Source organism: Danaus plexippus, chromosome 27 (genome assembly GCF_018135715.1).
Source record: "Danaus plexippus chromosome 27, MEX_DaPlex, whole genome shotgun sequence".
In the NCBI taxonomy this organism is placed as follows: domain Eukaryota; kingdom Metazoa; phylum Arthropoda; class Insecta; order Lepidoptera; family Nymphalidae; genus Danaus; species Danaus plexippus.
Window position 1 is genome coordinate 2,565,562 of NC_083555.1, and position 20,872 is coordinate 2,586,433.

The window sequence follows — 20,872 nt, forward strand, 5'->3', positions numbered from 1 at the left end:
AGAAATATTATGGCGCAAGTAAACAAAAACGTAATGAAAATAAGAAATCATGCGTAAAGCCATCATACAAACAGATATTCTGAGAACAATCATTACCAGTTTTATATAAAAACAAATACGTGAGACAGTTAAATTAGAACAGCTATAGTTGTTATAGGTGATACAAATTTATCTTAAACTTGTATTCTCATACAGTGAAGGCACGCAATATAATTTTATTATTTAACACTTTGAAATAGATTATTTATTTGTATATATAATCAAAAACTCTTTCCTTAGATATTTTATGTTGAAATATCATTAATTTTATAACGAATGGCTTACAATTAATTTATTTAAATTTAAATACTAGTTACTGTCAGCGGTTTGGCTCGGATATAAAATGTATATTTATACGATTTCCTTTTTTCATAAGCAGTCTTTACTGTTCACTATTAATATAATATAAAATAATAATTTCTTATATAAATATATATTTCACATAGATATGTAAATATGTATGTGATGTAAAAATATGTAGGTAGGTCAACGATAAAATATAAAATAAATGTAGCTGTATTTTCATTCGCAAATATAAAATTATTCAATATAAATATAGAACTAGCAATAGGGAGGGAAAGTAGGTTATGTACGGGTATATATGTGTATGTATATACATATGTGTGTGTGTTTGTTTGTTTCAAATTTCTTACCTTCTTCGTCGCTTCCTATCATGGAATATCTTTCGTACCCGCTAAGGTTTCTGTGTGTACCCAGACCGAAGTCATCCTTCGTCCATTGGAGGCTTCCAATTTTATTTTCTACTCTACACGGCAGAGTAACGCGTGATCCGACGATAGCGCTCTGCGGATATTATTTTTATTAGTAAAATTTATTAAAATCTCTTATCTGATTGCATTTTATTATCAAAATAATGGGACATATTTACTTATAAGTCTATAATAATACGAATAAATGATGATATTTTCTTTAACTTTTAAACATTTACACTGTTATGTATGCAATGCTATAGAAAAATATGTACCTATATATAATTTTGTCTTTTTGAAAGAGAATTTGTTAAATAACAAAGGCATGACAATAAAAATCGCTTATATATTGTGAAATGGAAAACTATTCGTACATGCATCTAGAAAGCGTATTCTATTTTGTATAATTGAAATTTTATGTTCCTGAATACTGTTTTATAAAATTTCGTATACAAGAACAAATTTTAAACTCATCCAAGTCATTATAAGTTGGAATCCAGCAGTTATTGCTAGTGAATTTTTGAGTCTGAAAACAGCTCCAGAACCACTTCCGACCGCGTGAAGTAGAACTGTTCGGTAATGCGACTTTTAATATTTTTCTTTGATACACCCAAAGCATATTCCGTTCAGAATCATCTGTTTATTTAAACGATGATATTTTGTTACTATTACAAAATAAATATTTTTACCGAATGCTGAAACATTCGAGATATAACTATCTTTGATTTGATGTTATATGAATTAAAAAGAATCTCTTTGTTTTTAAACCAGATCACAATAATTTGCCTGTGTTATAGTTTCGAAAGTATTTTATGATAGGCCCTCCGATCACCGATTTTAATCAATCAAGTAGAAACAATCTAGATTTAATATTTTTCAAGGCTATACAATCTTTATTTGCTGCGGACATTCCTCGTTTTTTTTGAACACGGATGTCAGATTTCGTGTACAATTCATTTACTTATCACGAAGTTTGAAAGTGATAATTTTCCTCTCTATGAAGTAAATATCAGTGAAATGAAGATATTTTAAGTTACTATAGTAATAAAATTTACTTGTTTTATCGGTTATATATTATAATAAAAATATTTAACAAATATCGAAATCAAATTTTATTTAATTTTGGTAAACTATCACGAAGTATTTTATTTTATAAATTATCTGGACTTAAACACTATATTCGAATTCTAAAGATTTAACAGACAAATGTTTTGATAGTAGTAGATAACAGTTAACTGAAAAATACATATTTTTTCAATTACTAAAAATAAATTCTAATATTTTGTTTTTCTGAAAAACGATAGAACGAATCACAATAAAAAATAAACATTCGTTAAAAAATATCATTAAACGGAGTTTCGGAACAAAATAATGAAAATAATCTATATAAAAAAATTCCAATATATTATATACATACATACGAATAATATATAGGTTTACATAAGCTATATAATTTTTAAGTATAATATAAGTAGGTATAATATAAATATTGAGTATAAAATTAGAATATATAAGTCATTACTTTCACATAAAATGATAACAAGAAAAAAATTTCTATTTGAGACTAAGAAATATAAAACAAATATGTATATTTCAAACTATATGTTACGAGAAATTAAATTTGATAAAAATTATATTACTATGTATTCCACTTTTGGTTATTAATCGGACGTTATCCGACTTCATCCGACGGGTAACAGGGTAATTACCATTCTACTTTCATATATTATCAAGGACAAATAAATTGCGTATAAGTTTTAAGCAAAACAGGAGACTTAGTTACGCACTTTACATAGTTACTTAACGTATGACGTGATCGTTACCACATAAAGCAATATTATATTTGTCAGTCATGTCATATTATTCGATAAAACACAGAAACTCATAAGTAACTTCTAATGTACGAAAAACAATTTTAATCTTAGATATATGTACACATTTTTAGTTGTAACACAATCATAAACTCATTAAAACAGTATAAAATCGAATATAAAACATATCAGTTAACAAATATCTATGCAAATGTGTTAGAATGTATATAAAAATAATTATTGAAATAAAAACAATGACCTAAATGTGAGAATCGACTGACATAAAAAAACTACTTAAATGTTTATAGATAAATATCTTTGAAGATAAACAAAACGATTTTGTTTAGAACACAATGTAAATACTACTAATAGTATATAATTATTAATATATACATAATCTAGTCTATCCACCAACATTAACCGATTTTATTTTAAGCGATTTTGTGGGTTACAACTTATAATTTGCTCATAGTTACTGGACACTTTAAGTATGCATTATTCTACTATTTGCTCCCAAGAACTTTATGACTTGTGCCTAAGGAGAGTAGTGTAATAATCGCTCCGCCAAAACCAAACTTATCCAAATCGCTATATCTTATAACTCAACTACCCTCAAACCGCTTCCAAGTATACAAAGTCACTGATTTTAATTAGCATAAATACCGTAAATTTATTATAAATACATATTCATACTACTTGGTAGTTTGAATTAATTTGCGGTGAAATTTATAAAAGTTATATACATTTTTTAGAAATTCGATATTCTTTGTGATTAATTAATATTCATCAACTTCTACATATTATATATTTCAATGTTATATATTTATATGTAACAACCGAAATCTAAGCTCCGATTTTTTTATTTTGAAATTACTATAAATAGTTAAGTTATTTTAGAAGCACATAAAATATATTGATGAAATACAAACTCAACGAGAGAATCATTTTCTAAGAAATATTTCATAATACATTTATATTAGATATATAGAAATCAAGCATTCGAACACTTCTCGTTGTTATATACATAAAAATATTTATGAGTAAAAAAATACTATAAAACTATTTTCACTGACCTGGTCTTGTGGTTCCATCGCGAATCTTTGTTCCTGGTAACCATGACAACCGACAAAAAATAATGCAGACAGGATCCAAATGGTAACATCCTGCCCAATACATCCGAGCTTCCGGCGTGTTAGCGTTCTATTTCTGTATCCCGAATCATCCCTGCGCACGCGCAGCTTTAGACCGAATTCCGCCATATCGGCTTATATGACCGTTTCATTGTCGAAATCCCAATCTTAGTTTACTCATCTAGCGAGTTTCATCTGTAAAGAATATAATATTTAATTGTCATGATAGTGAATATTTGTATACCATTATTTTTATTATGTAATGTAAAATCTACCGTAGTAATTTCGAGAAAATGTTAAATATTCGTATTTTTATAATTTCGAAGTTATACTCAAGGGATTTTTTTAACTCCCAATGAAAGTAAAAAAAGGTTGCGGGTAACAATTAACTAATTTACTTATATACAAACAAGATAAATAACAACATTTATTAGACATATATTTTATGAGAATAATCGCATAAAATATTGAAAATCGAGGGTGGGCGAAATAATTACCCGAAAAACATTGCGTTGAACTATTGACAAAAAAAAAGATATGAAAAGTTGGTTAACACTCAAGATAATTCTACAACAAATTTAAGGGCACTCTAAGTGGTTTTTTTTTTAACCAAGTGTATTTTGTGGAGTGTATTATCTGGGCTTTATGAATTGATAATTCGTCGCATGTGTCGGCCATGTGGTGTCACCGGAAACTATACACTAGATGTGTTGCGACACAATAAAATAATTCTCATAATTCATACATTTCATCTGGAAATCTATTAGGGATAAATTTTTGATATTTTTTAAAAGAAAATATTATCAAAAGTTTTAGTACTTTTATCTTCTTGTACAACTCCAAGCAATCCTTCATTTATGTAGTCATATGTTTAAGTTTATTTGAATTTATATACGTGACTAAAATTATTTAATAAAACCACAATAACTGATCACAAAAAATCTATTAACGTCCTCAACGTCTTCCTCACAAAGACTCTTCTAGAAATCTTACAGCCCATGTGGTCAACACAAATATTATTTTTACGCATACTTTTTATAAATGTGTACTCAACTTAATTACGGCTGCACCCAAGATGGTTTCCCATGAATTTCCTATGATTGGCTAATGGGGCTTATATAAAAATATTTAGATTACCGTTCAACAACCCATGAACAGTGTTGGACAATACCACATATTTTTCCCTTCTCTGTTTGATGCGTTGTTTCGTTTATTAAAAAGATTTCTAGCAGACATCTCTATTAAGAGATAATTTATCGCATGTACGTTACACTTCTGTCAAAATATTGTAATTGTTTTTTCTGGTACATAAATAAATTAATAATTGTTTTTCTCTGTCCACTGATTTTTCTAAAAAATTACACAGAAATTCCAATCCAAGTTGGATGATTAATGTTTTATCCAAACTATTCCATTATAACAAAAACCGCAGAATATAATAGTGGACATTGCAGTTAGCATATTTTAAAACAAAAATTGTCGCACATGTACATAATAGCCACCCACAACGTGTGGTCGCAAAAAATATCGTATTACAGGACTGTGCGCTAGTTTGAAAAAAATATTACAACTATTATCAAACATTCATAATTAGTTGTTAAATATTAATGTCTGTATGTATTACCGCAAAATCGCTCTAAAATGACGCATCAATCAATATTAATCCAAAGACGGAAGTAAGGCAAATTAAGTTCGATATGTTTACATATTATATGTTTCAATGTCGGTTTAGGATATCCTATTAACATGAACCTTTCTTAAGTTTTTCCCTAACATCAAGACGGAATGTCATGAATACTGACGTTAGTCTAGCTTGTGTCTTATGAATGTACAAATTGTATTAAATAAGGCAAATAATAACGATACGGTATAAAACTATATAAAGCAGCTTGCGAGTATCTGTTTGCAATATGTAATACTTTTTCATGTGTTATATTTTATTTAATTTCTTTGATATTCCCTATATCCTCATCCAAGGGACTCCTAATTGCCTCCTAACTCGCATTAGAGAACGGCCGTTCTGTTGTCTTACTTTTGTTTCCCATTCTTGTCTATATTTATAAGATCATTGAACTCTGTCTGAATATTTTCGGATATATGTATTTTATTTTGTTGTTATAATATGGAATATTGTAAAAGAAAAAATGCTTATGTTTGTTTTTCTGTCTATATTTGAAAACGTATATGATAACGGTTTCTTTCTGAAGCTGAATGCGATTGTTCTGTTTCCTGGTGAACAAATGGATAGTAGGTAGGTAATACTAAAATTATTATAAAAATTTTAAATATGGAATCTCAGAATATTAAAATAGAAAAATAACATATCAACGATAAAAATAAAACAACAAAATTTCTTATAACAAATAAAGCAAGTAACATATTGTACATTCTACAAATACTTGCTAACGTCGGGTTTTCTTGAAGTTGAACAAGTATTTAGATAACATTCCGCGAACGCTTTTATTAAAAAAATATATATTTTTTTCTTACAAAAATACAATAATAAAACTGTGGATATTGTTACTTTGTAAATGTTAGTTGTTATAATTGTTTTTGCATGTGTAGACTACATTAAAAACGTGATAAGTTTAAATAAATGAGAAAAAATGTAAAAAATATTTTTTTTTTTTTTGCAAATCCATTGCCATGTCGTATGATCATAATACCTGATTGATCCATTCTTGAAAAGCTTTCGTTTAGAACACAAAAAAATGGAATACAGATCTTAAAAACTTTGACGTAGACCTAAATTAATTCACACCTACGAGTATAAAACCACTTACAAAATTTTAAGGTTTAGAAGGGGTTTTATATAAATTTATAAAAGCAGACATGTTTACTGGTTCTTCATGAACTTTTGGTATTATTTTTTGTTAAACCTAAAGTACGCACAAACAAACGTATTGAGCACATGTTATTTTTATATTTTTGAGTCAGCGTTTTAAAATTCCGCTCTTTATATCCGACTGAGCTCACCTCATAATCTTATGACGTCCGCTTTTCGCTATATAATTAAAAATACTTTTATTATCAACCAAATATACTAGTATGAAAAGACTGATAATCATTTATTTAATAATAAATTCTTGCGTACTAAAAACGTTTTAATTACATACGTGCAAGTTATGAGTTAATTTTAGTTTTTTTTTTTTTTCATAATAATCTCCATGCTCTAAAATTAGGTTGGTTTAAATTTTAAATGTTTTAAATTTAAAATGAACAGAATGTCACATACCGTTAATACCATAAAGCACAGCAATGGTCACATTTGGACGAGCGCGTATCTTCAACTGAACGAAAGCACAATTCCACAGTACGCATGTATTTATAGACGCCCCCGAGGGTTAACACGTGTTTTCCGTTAGGGGTAGATGTTGATTTTTATTTAGTATACACACAAACCCTAGCCCCAAAACTAGTCTATAATTTTAAGATTTTTTTTTATGTCTTTGTAAATAATTGAAAAAAAACACGGATTTTTTTAAACGTCAAACTGATGTAATTTTTTTTTTTTTTTTTGTAAATTTTTAGACGTGACGGAATTCTCCAATTTTGTATATTTTCACTACACATTAAAATTAACAAAAACATCAAATGTGAGCGGAGGCTCTTATTACTTTAGTAATATTACTCTCAAGGTAATCATATAAAAAAAATCTTTTAATCATCGTTTAAGATTATATTACTAAATATTTCATGTAAAAAAATAATTTTTGCATTGATAAATTACGTTTTTGATATAAAAATCATAAATGCTATAAGATAATACCAAATTTATGGTTAATTTAATGAAAACTTTTAATAAAAAAATTTTACCTCAAGTATTGTTGAGTTAAAATGGCTAATAACAATAAAATGGCTTAATCCTTATTATACAAAGCATACAGATTTCACGTAATATAAAATTAATGTTAGTAGTAAAATTCAAGTTTAAATACTTAAAACATTTCGTAAAACAAGTTATAATTAAAACAAACATAGCTTCATACATATTCATACAAAAAAGATGTTTATAAGCCAGTGGCACCTACTTTTGATGTATGTTTATATCTTCAATGTAACAATTTATAGTTTGAAATACATTATTATATTATTATATACATTATATCAAAGACAAACCAGGATTACGTAACTAGTTAAATAACTGTGTATTTCATTTTATTTTTTCTCGACACCAGTATATCAAATATAAACTTGATACGTCAATTTTTTACTGTTATATATATAATATAATTAAATAACCTCATGTTATCCGAGAGCTCCGAGCAAACGAATTACATTCAAATAAAAAAGTACCTATTCAAAAACATTAAACCAGAATTTACAGACAAAAATTAAACTTTAAAATGGTCGCGCTGAAAAATTTGTATTTTGGACTTGTTAACTTATTCACGCCTGGTACGGATATTCATTCAGAATATTTGCAAATGAAAAACTATTCTATCTCAAACTAAGGTATTTCGATCTGTATTGATCTTAGTTAAAAATTCATTAAAATGAAACTAGTATTATTCGGATTTACTACTCGGATTTTATTATTTAAAAACTACATAATCCCGACGTTTCGGTTACTTTGCAGCAACCGTGATCACGGGCAGACGAGGTGTGTCTTAGATCTCATTAAAAATTCATTAATTTTTTCATAATAATTTCAACTCTCAAAAGTATCTCAGACAGTTTCGTTGAAACTGTACAACGTAATTCGTCAGGAATTTAATGATTCATACGTATTTAAACTGGAGCGTATTGCACAATATAACAGCTTCAGTATCATTACAGATAAATTAAAACTGATCCTTGGAAATACACAGAAAAATGTCCACTTATATTATTAATTCTATAAATGTCATTTGAGAAATCAAACAATGTCCATGCGCTCATTCGTACTCATAAATAAATCAAATATAAATAACTCGTACATAAAAACAAAATAGAATTACCATATAATGAGATCTAAGGCTTTCGCGGGTATTATTCATTTAAATGAAACTAATATATTTTGTTATTTATTTGAAATCGATGGCGGTAGGTGATAAATAACAAGGACCAACTGACAGACATTCACATCTCGTCTGCCCGTGATCACGGTTGCTGAAAAATAACCGAAACGTCGGGATTATGTAGTTTTAAAATAATAACATCCGCGTAGTATATCCGAAAATATTAATATAGTAAATATTAATATAAATATAGTATATATTCAGTAAATTTTAATTATAGAAGTATTGATTGATTTGATTTAATAAAAAAAAAAAATCTACCCAATTATTTATTTGATATACTATAATAAAAAGTAACACTGAAATGACATAAACTAAAAAAAAAATGTAAGCCAATTTTATACTAACATAAAAAAAACGCTGACAAAGTTACAAGCGAAAGTTAATTCTTTAACTTAAGGAATAATATTTTTGGCCTAAAATGATTTAAATATATAGTAAATATGGGTTTGTTTCATACATTAACAAAGTAGAAACCTGAAAATAAACATCTGTTATGCTTGATGCACGGAATATTTAGCTTAAAAAGCGAAAAAAAAAAAAAAAAAAACGCGAATCTGACCTTTTTGCACGTCTAGCGCTTAATTTGTCCGCGCTGCTGCAAAATATTTTTTTAATTTCCCCATTTAGCTGTCAATGAAAACGCTGCTCTATATCATGTTATTACGGTTTGGTTTGCATTAAATGCATGTTATATATGGAAAAATTGACTCTATTTTATGGGCGATAAAGGTAAATTTGTATTGGCATTTTGAGAATATCTCAGCAGAAGTGCTTTAGTGATCCCTTTGGATGCAATTCTGTAAGGCATTAAATTTGTCTGGATACTTTATAGGCTAAATTTGTCGCTATTTAAATGTACGGGATAGTTTATTTTATCTAAACACTATACTGAAATAGTTTTTAAAATAGGCATATTATAAAACAAAAAGGTGTGTTACCTCTAGGGGAGTTATTTCTAGGGGAATGTTGTTGATTGATTTATGAATTTAAAATAATCCCTCAAAGATTTTATTCCTGTATTAACTAAGAATATCAACAATAATTACTTATTATAGAATAAAACGGGAAATTAAATTTTTTAATCAAACAATTAATATCTTAAAATAAACGTTGGAAGAAATGTGATGGCTGATTAATATATTTTATTGGACGATAAAATGAACCAGAACAAATTTATATATGGATGAAGCAATTAAATATGAAGACTGGAGTTTTACAATAGTTTTAATAGTGTTTACTCAAACTGATATTAGTTGTATGAAAGAATTTATTGACTAAATATACAAAGGCGGTAAAAAAAAATATGTATTAAGAATTAATTTAACCTTAGTTACTTAATTTTGTGATTTTTCAATAGTTTTAAGTGAAATCATATAGTTTGTGGATCTGTATAACACTTAAGATATATTTGGACAGCTAAAAGCAGACTTAGACGTGAGGGGAACGCAAATAGCGCCGACTAACGTTTTCTACTCTTTTGGTCATAACTGCACATTTATAAGATGTCACTGATAAATCTTAGCTTTTTATTACATTGTTTCGTTCTAGGCCTGGATTGGTTACTTTAAATAATTAAAAGATTAAAATTAAACTATCAGTTTTCGGAGACATTAGGCGTATTTATTAAATTTTGTACAACCTTTCGGTTACTTTGTATCAAACTTGTTAAGGAAGATGAGACAAAAGTGAATGTTACAATATTTTATCTATGATTTCTAGCTCGGAGCAACGAAAATACACACATTCCATACGAAAATTTTATTAATTAATATATTTTGGATGTATATATATATAATTATTTATATACATAATAGCTTTCGTAATAACTAAATATTTAAATGAAGAAAACTTTAAATTAAATTTAAATTAAATGACATAAAATTATTCGATAATACCAAACAGTTAATATAATTCATATAACAACTGAAATAATTTATGGTATGATATTTACATAATGTATCAACAACGATCCCTTGTATATTTTTTTATCATATCATAAAAATTTTATATATAGAAGTGAACAGAAATATTTGAATCGATAAAAAATTCTTTGAATTTTTCACCCACTTAAATAATTAATATTGTAGAAGCTCAGGAAGCCACTCATCGAGTTGATCAAAGAAATTTTATCACCGAGTTCCGTTAGCAGGTATAGAAGTTGGACTAAAAGAATATCACGCAATGATTAATCATATAATGCATTTATATCTTTACAATTATAAAAGAGCTTATATTATAAAGAAAATAATCTTTGTCTAAATATAATAAACGTATTTAACTCGATTTAAGTTTGTGAATAAATAAACCAATATTAAAAAAGTTTTCATTTGAGCACTTAAATATTTAAAACTTAGTTCAACACTAATAATAGTGAAAATATTGTAAAAGTGTAGATATGTATATGTTTGTTACACACAAAATATATACGTTTATTTATAATAACGGAGTTTTTACAAGGTATAAAATAAATAATACTAGTGCAAGTGAAGCCGAGGGATTAAGTTTGTAAAAAACTTTTCTGTGAAACTTAACTTATCTTACTTCATAAACTAACAGCACTTCCCGCTCTATGTTTTTCTGTACAAAAAAATAATTCGCAAAAACCCGTATTTTCTCGTAATCTGATGAATTTAGTTAACCGATGTCGACATGCATTACCAACATATTTTATTTAAAGTCAAACGAGTAACAAGCAATGAAAGATAATTCGAAAGAAGGAACATCTAATTAGCAGTAATTTTGACTCGCGAAATATATATTTAACACTGTCATAAAAATGAAAACCAAAAATTTTTTTCACAATACCAACCAATACCATAATATACAGAGCCCTGAGGTATGAAAAAAGCAAGGAACATATCATGAGAATATTTCTGTATTTTATACATACATAATCATATGTCATTAAAAATAATTGACAAGTTTTTTCTCCGCACGTAACCTATTAAATCGGTTAAACTGAACAGAATTGTGGTAGTCACAAAAATAATTAATTCAAAAATATAATACATTTCCGTAATCCGTAAACAATATTCACGGATAGTGTATTGATTTCATATCCGTATAACATACAATAGACTATAGATACGATAAAAAATACTTAAATAACATCCCGAGCGAGGTATGAAGAGGCAATGAGCTAATAATTCCATAAATAAAGCCACACTTGTCTAACTTGTGCATTCAAGTCAGCTAACGAGAACCATATAAGACTAGAATACGTCTGAATTGTAAACAAGAAAAACCGCGCTGAAAAAAGGCTGTATAAATACAAACAAGTCCAACCGTCTGGCGTTTACAATGTTTAGAGTAAAAGTGTTCTTAGATTCTATCCTCGGAAAGGTATATGTTATATTAATGAATTAGTATGAAGAAGAAATTTAAAGTTCATTGACCCTTCGTGCTATGAGATTCCAAACAATCAGATTCGGGACCCTAACCTTTAAATTGTATTTAAAAGCTTTCTTGTATACTTGCCTTTTAGTACATCTTATATAATTTCATTAATACAATTTTTTGATGAGGACTTTGTAGCTGTTTGTATATGTGTGTCTGTCATGTCTGTCAATTGAAACATGACATAGTGCTGTCAACATCGATAGAACTAATGTTGACAGGCATCGAACCTGCAACCTCCAGAATATATGACTATTAAATTTATACTATCATGCAACTCTTCGAACGAGGGAATTATAGCTTTATTTGTGAATGGTACTTTGTATTACATACATATATATAATATAATTGTTTTTTCATAATATGCGGTTTACATACAAATTTATTGACGCGAGCGAAACCATGGTTCAAAGTTATATCATTTTCGTTTCGAATAATAAAGGCATAGATATATCAGTTTTCAATAAAACTAGATTGAAATATAATATTCATCAGAAAAGTTTTCTTAAATATAATTAATTTAAAATAAACCAAGAAAATTTCTACGGTTTCAGTACTTGGGAAGTAATCTGATTGTACTGAAAATATTTAGGGCTTCTTAAATATCGAGTGATTTCAGTGGAAAATATCGCGTTTTACTATTAAAATAACTTGTTTTGTTCAGGATTTACGTTACGTATTTGAGATACGTGGAAACGGAAAAATTCCTATGCTATAGCATAAAACTTTTCAAGCGATATTTTTTTTCATGTTTTGTTCGTTCGAATAACACATGTATTTTAATATCGGTATGTTTATCATTAAAACTTAAGAGTTCAAAGAGCCTTTTTTTAATATTTTCCTTCCTTTTTACTTCTATGTATATTTGGATGTAAAAGCAAAATGGCTTCAGCGGTCTTTGTAATATAATTTGCATAGATACCGGGCTTCAAGAAAAACATTTCGTTACACACAGTTCAGAAGAATGCAATTTAAAATATGGTGATGACAGATTATTCTGACTGTATATCACTTTTCTTAAATTACTTATATATATTAATATGGGTACCATAATATTATGGTGTAAAAAGGCCACATAATAATAAATTCCTTACTAATATAGTCGTACTAAACTCACAGGGTATAAACAATTAAATATTATACTTAATTTTTTTCATCATTACTATTAATTAAAATTATTTTTTTTGAAATTAGCTATTTTAGATAAATTGTAGAGCTATCTAATTCTTATGTATATGAAATCTCAATACAAAATCGATTAAATTTTTTTATGAATGTTATTATATTTAATATCTGAACTTTATAACCGTGTGTCCCACTCAAGGTATTTTCCTCATTTCCGTATTCGTACTATACACATGTATTTTATGTGTCCATTTTTTTTTTCACGCTGACAACATTTCTCCTGTTGCTAATGTTGCTAGTAACAAATAATGTAAATTCTAGTATTCATAATTTCTATATTTCCGAGTTTTAGATCCAATTTCAATGTTATTTTTAAAGCATTTAAGGTTTTTATCAGTCAATTAATAAAAAGGATACGAAGGAATATTATCTTCGTTTTTATAAAAAAACATCAAAACTATTAATCGAAGGCTTTAATTATTTTCTCTTGTTACTTACAATTTGTCTACGATACCTCAGTAAACTAATAACTTAAAAGTTATTATGATAAAACATAATTAGACCTAATCTTTAGGAAAATATAATAACTCAAGAAAAGTTGCTGCTGACAATTTTCTGACTATAAACATCTATTTCTAAAGCATAACAAATCTCGCTACACCACTCGTGGGTCATTAAAATAATTACTTTATATTAGCTAATATTATGCGACTTCTTTATAGTTATATCTAATTAAATGTTCACGCAGTCTATTACTGGCTTAGAAAATTACACGTCCCCATGTGTAATGATTGTAAGACGACTCGTAAGCTACTGTTTCGTCAAGACTATGAGAAACTGTGGAGCAAACGACTTAATATATACACAATAAACAGTAGAAATACAATATTTAATTGATAATAAATTTAACTAAAATAAAAGTAATAAAAATCGGAATGATATGGACATATCCAATTTTGTGTCAAATATGGATAAAGAATGTAGAGTCAGTCACTTTTTACCGGAACCGGTTTATACAAGAATGACGAGGCTACAAAAATCTTATAATTAACACAACACAATAAGAACATAGAATTAATAAGGTATCACTTAATATATAATTTTTGAATTTAAACTGAATGATTTTATGAAAGACAGAACAATAATAATAATCAAAAAAATCAATTAAGACTGATTAAGACTACTAGATATATTCTGAATGAAATAAAGGATTTCGGATACTACGCGTTTTTATCTTCTTATTTTTTTCAAATAATCCTGACGTTAATTAATTTAATTAAAAATAATAATAAAGAACATTATCAGAGAAATTTTTTAAATAGTCATTCAAATGAGTACACGCGAAAATCTTGAATATTAAAAATATTCTATCTTAAAAACATCTGCTTTCACTAATACACATTTATGTGAAGCAAATCATAATAATTTCATTATATATAATAAAACGTAGACTCTATATGTAATATAAAAATATATAAACAGTTCAGTTAAGAGTTGAAAATAGCAAAAAAATCTTCTATGTATTAGCCCGCATGCCGCTACTTGCAAGACGAGTTCGAAGCTGTTACAAAAACTTTATTAATTAACGATTAACACACAAGGTATAGTAACTTATATATGGTATAAGTATCTCATTTAAATAAAACCATCGTGAGTCGTAAAATACTTTCGGATTCCACAAACTTGTTTCACAATTAATATGTTTAGTCTCTGTGTGGGTATATACTATATCTATAATTTTGTTAGATAGCTGATTTCAAAAAGATGCACGGATAGTGTTAAATCATAGTTAAAAACTAGCTTTCCCTTTTTCTTCCCCTAATAGGCCTGTATAATATGAACTATCATAATTATTTCCTAAAGTTTTATATATATAGACATTTTAATTAAGACTACATTAACTATTAATTAGACCGTTCTGAGAATTGGCGAGGAAACAAAGTAATTGTCCGCACATACTTTTCTTATTACTTCGAAACGAAATAACCTTTTTGGTAACGGATAGAACATGTTAAAATTTTATCCAAATATTGCATTATTATTTACGACAAAAATAATATATATTTTTTACATCAAACATAAAGCGTTTTAACAATTTTAAAAAGGAACATGCATAAAATGAATTTCTTGTAATTTAAAATTCCACACAATACGTGAAATACAAGTTGATAGAGTAATCGATTTGCACACTCGTGGGAACAATTGTATAAAGGTGCAGCCACATTGAATCAAACCGCAACAGGTGATGTAACTTTTAATACCCTACAAAAAGTCCCACATACAAAAAACGAGAGCAGAATATTTTGAATTTCGAAGACTTTTTTATACTGAATACTATCTATAATATAGAACACACACACACATATATATGTGTGTGTGTGTGTGTGTGTGTGTGTGTGTATATATATATTTTATTGTTAATTGTAACCAGTACCCGAGGAAAGGATGAGATAAGTATCATGAAGACGTTGCAGCGTCTGCGATATTTGAAACGGACTTTTAAATGCTATATTTCAGCAAATACGTTGGAAGGATATACTTAATGTCTCTATAACTCGCATCTGAAAGCCCTGTCTTGAATCTTGAAATGTTGCAGTGCAGTAAACGCGGATCCTAATGTACATATATATTATATACACTTTAAAATATATAAAGAACAAATTATATTCGTTCACGCTTGAAATTTACGAGAAATGTTTTTGTGGGAGAAAAGCATATAATGACATGTAATGATATGTAAGACTTTCGCAAGTATTCATTAAAATAAAACTAATATTTTTGAGATTTATTACGTTTTTTTTTTAAATATTTTAACCACATAGTCCCGACGTTTCGGTTACTTTGCAGCAACCGTGATCACGGGCAGACGAGACGAAAATGTCTGAATGTCAATGGGAAAATCAAATATTATGTTTTTGCGTAACTAAATAACGATAAGCTTTTTCTTAATAACGCTATTGTCATACTTACTTCCTTTCAAACATATAATACAGTCAAAACTATTACAAAACCTGAACTTTCCCGCCTTAACCTTCATTAAACTGGAAAAAATTGTCGCAGAACAAAAGACATTCATTTATAATAGCCGTGGTTTAATTTGAAAGTTCAATATTTAACTTGTCGTTAGCTAACAAAAAAAATATATCAATTAACCATATTGTTTGCTCGCTGTGTGTGAACCGTACTCAATCACGTAATAGCGTACTGTTTTAGAGCACGATACACCAATTACATGTACTGGTCCCACACGAACATTACAACTTCTATTAAAACTACATAGAAAAATGTATTTGTCTTTATGACGTAGATTGAAAATTTATTGGATCGAACGCGTAGCAAAAAAAAATCTCACTTAAAAATTAAATGAATCATAAATTTATGTTTATTAAAACCGAAGCATCAATTAATTTCTACATTATTATTGACGAATAAAAAATAACATAGTTATTAATTTAGATCGTTATTAAAAAAAAATATTCTTGAGATACTTTTGATATCAATAATCAGAGATTTAATACAGCGTAATATATTTAAGATTGCTAGAAAAAAAAAATATCATCATAGAGTGAAAAAAAATTGCAACTTGTTAGTTAAAAGTGACTGTATTTAATTATTCTGACGAACATTTAAAGGCCATCGGATTTATTATTAATTGTCATTTATTATATCCGACTGTTTCTTATAAAATACATAATATAGCTTTGTGTGCTCAACGAGAGTTGGATTGTTGTCATACTTAGATTTTATTTAATTCTAGTTTGTTATTGGACTATACTTACCATATATTTACAGGGCTATAAACTATAATTCTATCAAACTATCTCATTGTTAGAAGGGTTATTCAAATTCATAATTCATATGCAAATTAAGGTCTTTCAATCTATATTACATTTAGACATCTAGCTCGGACGACCCTTAAATATAGATACTACGATAATTATTAACATAAAAAACACTGACCTTACATAAATGTACAACAAATATATAAGGAGACCATTTTAATCGTCGAAATAAAAAAAATATTCCCAAATGTCCTTTATTATTTCCCCAATCATTTTTATTTAATATTACACAAGCTTTTACCAAAAAAACGACAGTAAACAAGAAACAAAAAGGTTATCGACAAGACAACATATTGCTAGCGGCAATATGCTCGGTCAAAAAAACATCGACCCTTCATGGACGAGAGAAGCCGGTGGAAGAGGCTAGTATTCGGATGAAACACAAAAATATGTTTATGACTTGCTTGGACTATTCCATTAAAATGTTTTCACAGGAATTGTTAATCAACACTCATTTAAACTATGAATAATCGTCGTTCCCTAATTAACCAACTCCATTCAGCATACTATTTGATACAAGCATTCAAAACGAGTTGACAACAGAAAAGCCATAACAAAACCGCACTATTTTCACGTCTTTTAAACGTAGACAAGTAAATTTTTGATATGAATTCGTTAAGATAATTTTATTTCTTTTGGACTATTGATTATAATTTGTCCAATAAACATCTGATTGTAGTCACCAATAAATATATGAATTCCATTAATATTTAATAAGATAACAAATCAATGAATACAATTCAAATTAATTAATAAATTAAAATTATAATAAAAATAAAGGAATTTTAATATGTTCTATATTATTGTAATTTATGAGATAAGTTTTGAGATGTTCTGATAGATAAATATTTTTTAAAAAATTCCACCTTAACATTTTGGTAAAGGAATTGTATAAAATTTTTGTATCTTTTTTATTTAATATACTTTAATAACAAGGAATCCCAAGCTCACAGCATTATTGATCCGAATCAATAAACGTATCCGGTGGAAAAGATTTCGGCAAATTATTGCTGACTTATGACACGACGTAATTAACATTAATTCATCCAAAGGACTTTAATTGGATGAATATTTAATTCATGTTAACGATAACAAGTGAATTCATATCAATTAATTGATTATTATGATTAAAATAAAATTAATTTGTTATAAAATTTCAAGATGAACAATGTTTAAACATGTTTCTTTGTAAAATAATTGGAAAATGGAATATGTTTAAATAATGAAATTCAGAAGTAATGCGCTATAGATAGATATTTGTCTATAACGCTATTATCTTTTTATTCCAAGATCATCCTTGACAAATACATGGAAACCAATCCCAAGTATGGTAAGAATAAGAGCCGAAATTATCAAAACAGAAAGAGCTCTGTTGTATAATTATTTGCATTAAGCACCAAGCGAACTACGGTTCATGTTACATTGGTTGATATCATGGCATTTTTATATGTATGCTACGTTCAGATTCGCGTAGGCGATTAGTAACGGTTAATGTCACTTACAGTTATATAAATTTGAACTCTAAAACATTGGCATTAAAATTCATTTTTACATGTACAAAACAATCAATTTAACGTAGTTAGGGATTTATAGCCATTACGAAATATGTTTGAATTAAATGGTTGTAAAGAAAACTGCATTCCTCACCAAATATGGTTATCCGAATTGGTTATTGATTTAACGAATTTATTTTCAAGATATTTGCTCGTCCAAAAGTTTATCTGTTTTTTAATATTACATATAAGAATATTGTAATTAATTACAACAACATATGTTGTGTTCGTTAGTTATAAGAACTTATTGCTTGTTACCTTACTTATTGTTGCCTCACGTTTTGCTTCGTTTTACTACAAACGCAGCGTTAAGTTTTGCAATATATAGCACGTTATAGCTTTAAGGTGGGTTATTGTATGTGAAACGAGAAGCGCTTCGTATTAAGTGTGATAATGAAAATTTATACTCAGCAACAGTCATTCAGATGATCTCATTGGATAAATGACAAAGTGTTTTTTTCAGCAAAGGTTATAAAAGTACTAAGGTTTCATAGCTTTTGCAAGACTAAGTTATAAATAGACATACAGACATTCGCAGTATAGTGACGTAAATAATATACTTCAATAATCTTATTACAATGAAAAAATAAAACATTTTAAATTGTCACAGCTTTTTAACTAAAGAATAAGTTTGTTATGGAAGAATTTAGTAAAATAAGTTACAATTACGTCGAATGAGCACTCTTGACAGAGATCGACGTATCAAAACTTAGCAGAAATCGATTCAATAGATTCATGTAAACCCAGAAGCAATTGTTGTATAAAAGCAATTATTCTTAAAAAATGATAATCAAGTAAAACTACTAAATAAATAACTTTTTAAACAAATATTTGTATCTGGAAACATTAATACGTTCTGTGAAGAATCCCTTCACCGTCTGTTTTTGATTATGATAATCAGATCTACATCCAAACCTTTTGAGGGTAGTTATCAAAAAAATGTACCAAAAATAAATCATAGTAGCAAAAAAATCTCAGCATCGAACACCTGCCCTAATTACGGGAAGTATCAAAATATAACCTGTTTGATTTCTAACATTAAATTCATTTTCAACTGTATTCCGTTAAAAATAAGGTTGAGTTTTGTTTGAATAAAGATAAACCGAAATGAAAGTAGACCTTATTTGGTATGAAATAAAGTATAATCTTGAATATCGTCTACTATATTCAAAATTTACTATACTCATCTCCTGGTAAATCAGGTTTTTGTTGCAAGTTGGTGTTAGTTTTTTTTTTTTTTTGGAAGTTTGTTTTTTCAAGACTTCACTGATTTGACTTCTGGGTGCTTTGCTTTTTTATTCTATTGATTGGACGTATTTTGTTAATTTATATTTAATTATATTATAGAAATGCACTCTCTAAATTTTTTGTCAAAATTTATAAACTTTTAATTTATGTATAATAGTATGAAGTGTGGTCGAAGTGACTTTTTAAAACTTTTAAGGTACTTCTAGTTTGGGGAAAGCTTTGAAAAGCATTACCTCAACTCCATCTGTTGATAAATTTGCTAACTAATTGACTTAAAATAGAAAAAGGAAATATATATAAAAATATTATAGCGACCGGAAGCTTGCTTAGTTTATGAAATAATATATTACTAAATATGTTTAAATACATTTTTTTTATTTATAAAAAAAAAGAAAATAATTTTCTAAACACCAAAACATTAAATCTAAATCAGTATAAAAATATATAAATCTTATAATTATTCTTATTAATAAACAAAAATAAACTTACCATATAACATAAAAAGTGAAAACCTCATAAAATGTATGTACGTATGTTTTAAAAACAAACACGAAACAAAGTAACGTCTACAAACAACGTACCTCAAAGTTATTCACAACACGACTTCACTCACACGCTGCTGATAGAACACTGAGACTTTGACTTACGATTTGACTTACTTGACAAGTTAATTCAGTTTAATTCAATTAGATGAACTACAATTAATTATTAATTACAATTAATTGTTTCTTCTGTATATATTAAATATTTTTATAAAATTCTCATACATATGTTATATTATGTGTTAAAATAAAATAGTGTATTTTATGTAGCGCATTAATTTATGTGACAAGCAAAACAAACTGAATTTTAAATGTACCGAGAATCAAATGCAAATACATTTAGCAGTATTCCCGCGAATATTATGAACGTGTGGAACTTTTATCTCTAAGGGTTTATTTTGAAATACGCCTTCTGAATATATTAATTTTGTATTTCGGACAATTTCTTAATGTCTTTGTGAATTTAAACGTTA

The 20,872-nt window shown here is 27.5% G+C and overlaps 1 protein-coding gene across 7 annotated transcripts in view; it reads right to left on the reverse strand.

Moving 5' to 3' along the window:
- Nucleotides 1–20,481, reverse strand: part of LOC116775675 (irregular chiasm C-roughest protein-like) — a 37,103-nt gene extending 16,622 nt beyond the window's left edge. For 5 of the 7 annotated variants that reach the window (XM_061525113.1, XM_061525114.1, XM_061525115.1 and 2 more), the window contains exons 1-3: nucleotides 6,926–6,997; nucleotides 3,634–3,885; nucleotides 693–843 (exon numbers count right to left, since the gene is read on the reverse strand). In XM_061525113.1, the coding sequence (XP_061381097.1) occupies nucleotides 693–843; nucleotides 3,634–3,819 (337 nt within the window). In that variant the 5' untranslated portion in view covers nucleotides 3,820–3,885; nucleotides 6,926–6,997. Of the gene's footprint in view, nucleotides 1–692; nucleotides 844–3,633; nucleotides 3,886–6,925; nucleotides 6,998–20,346 lie in introns of those variants that run through there. The other 2 variants (XM_061525111.1, XM_061525112.1) reach the window with 2 other exon arrangements.
- Between the last annotated feature and the right edge of the window lie 391 nt (nucleotides 20,482–20,872).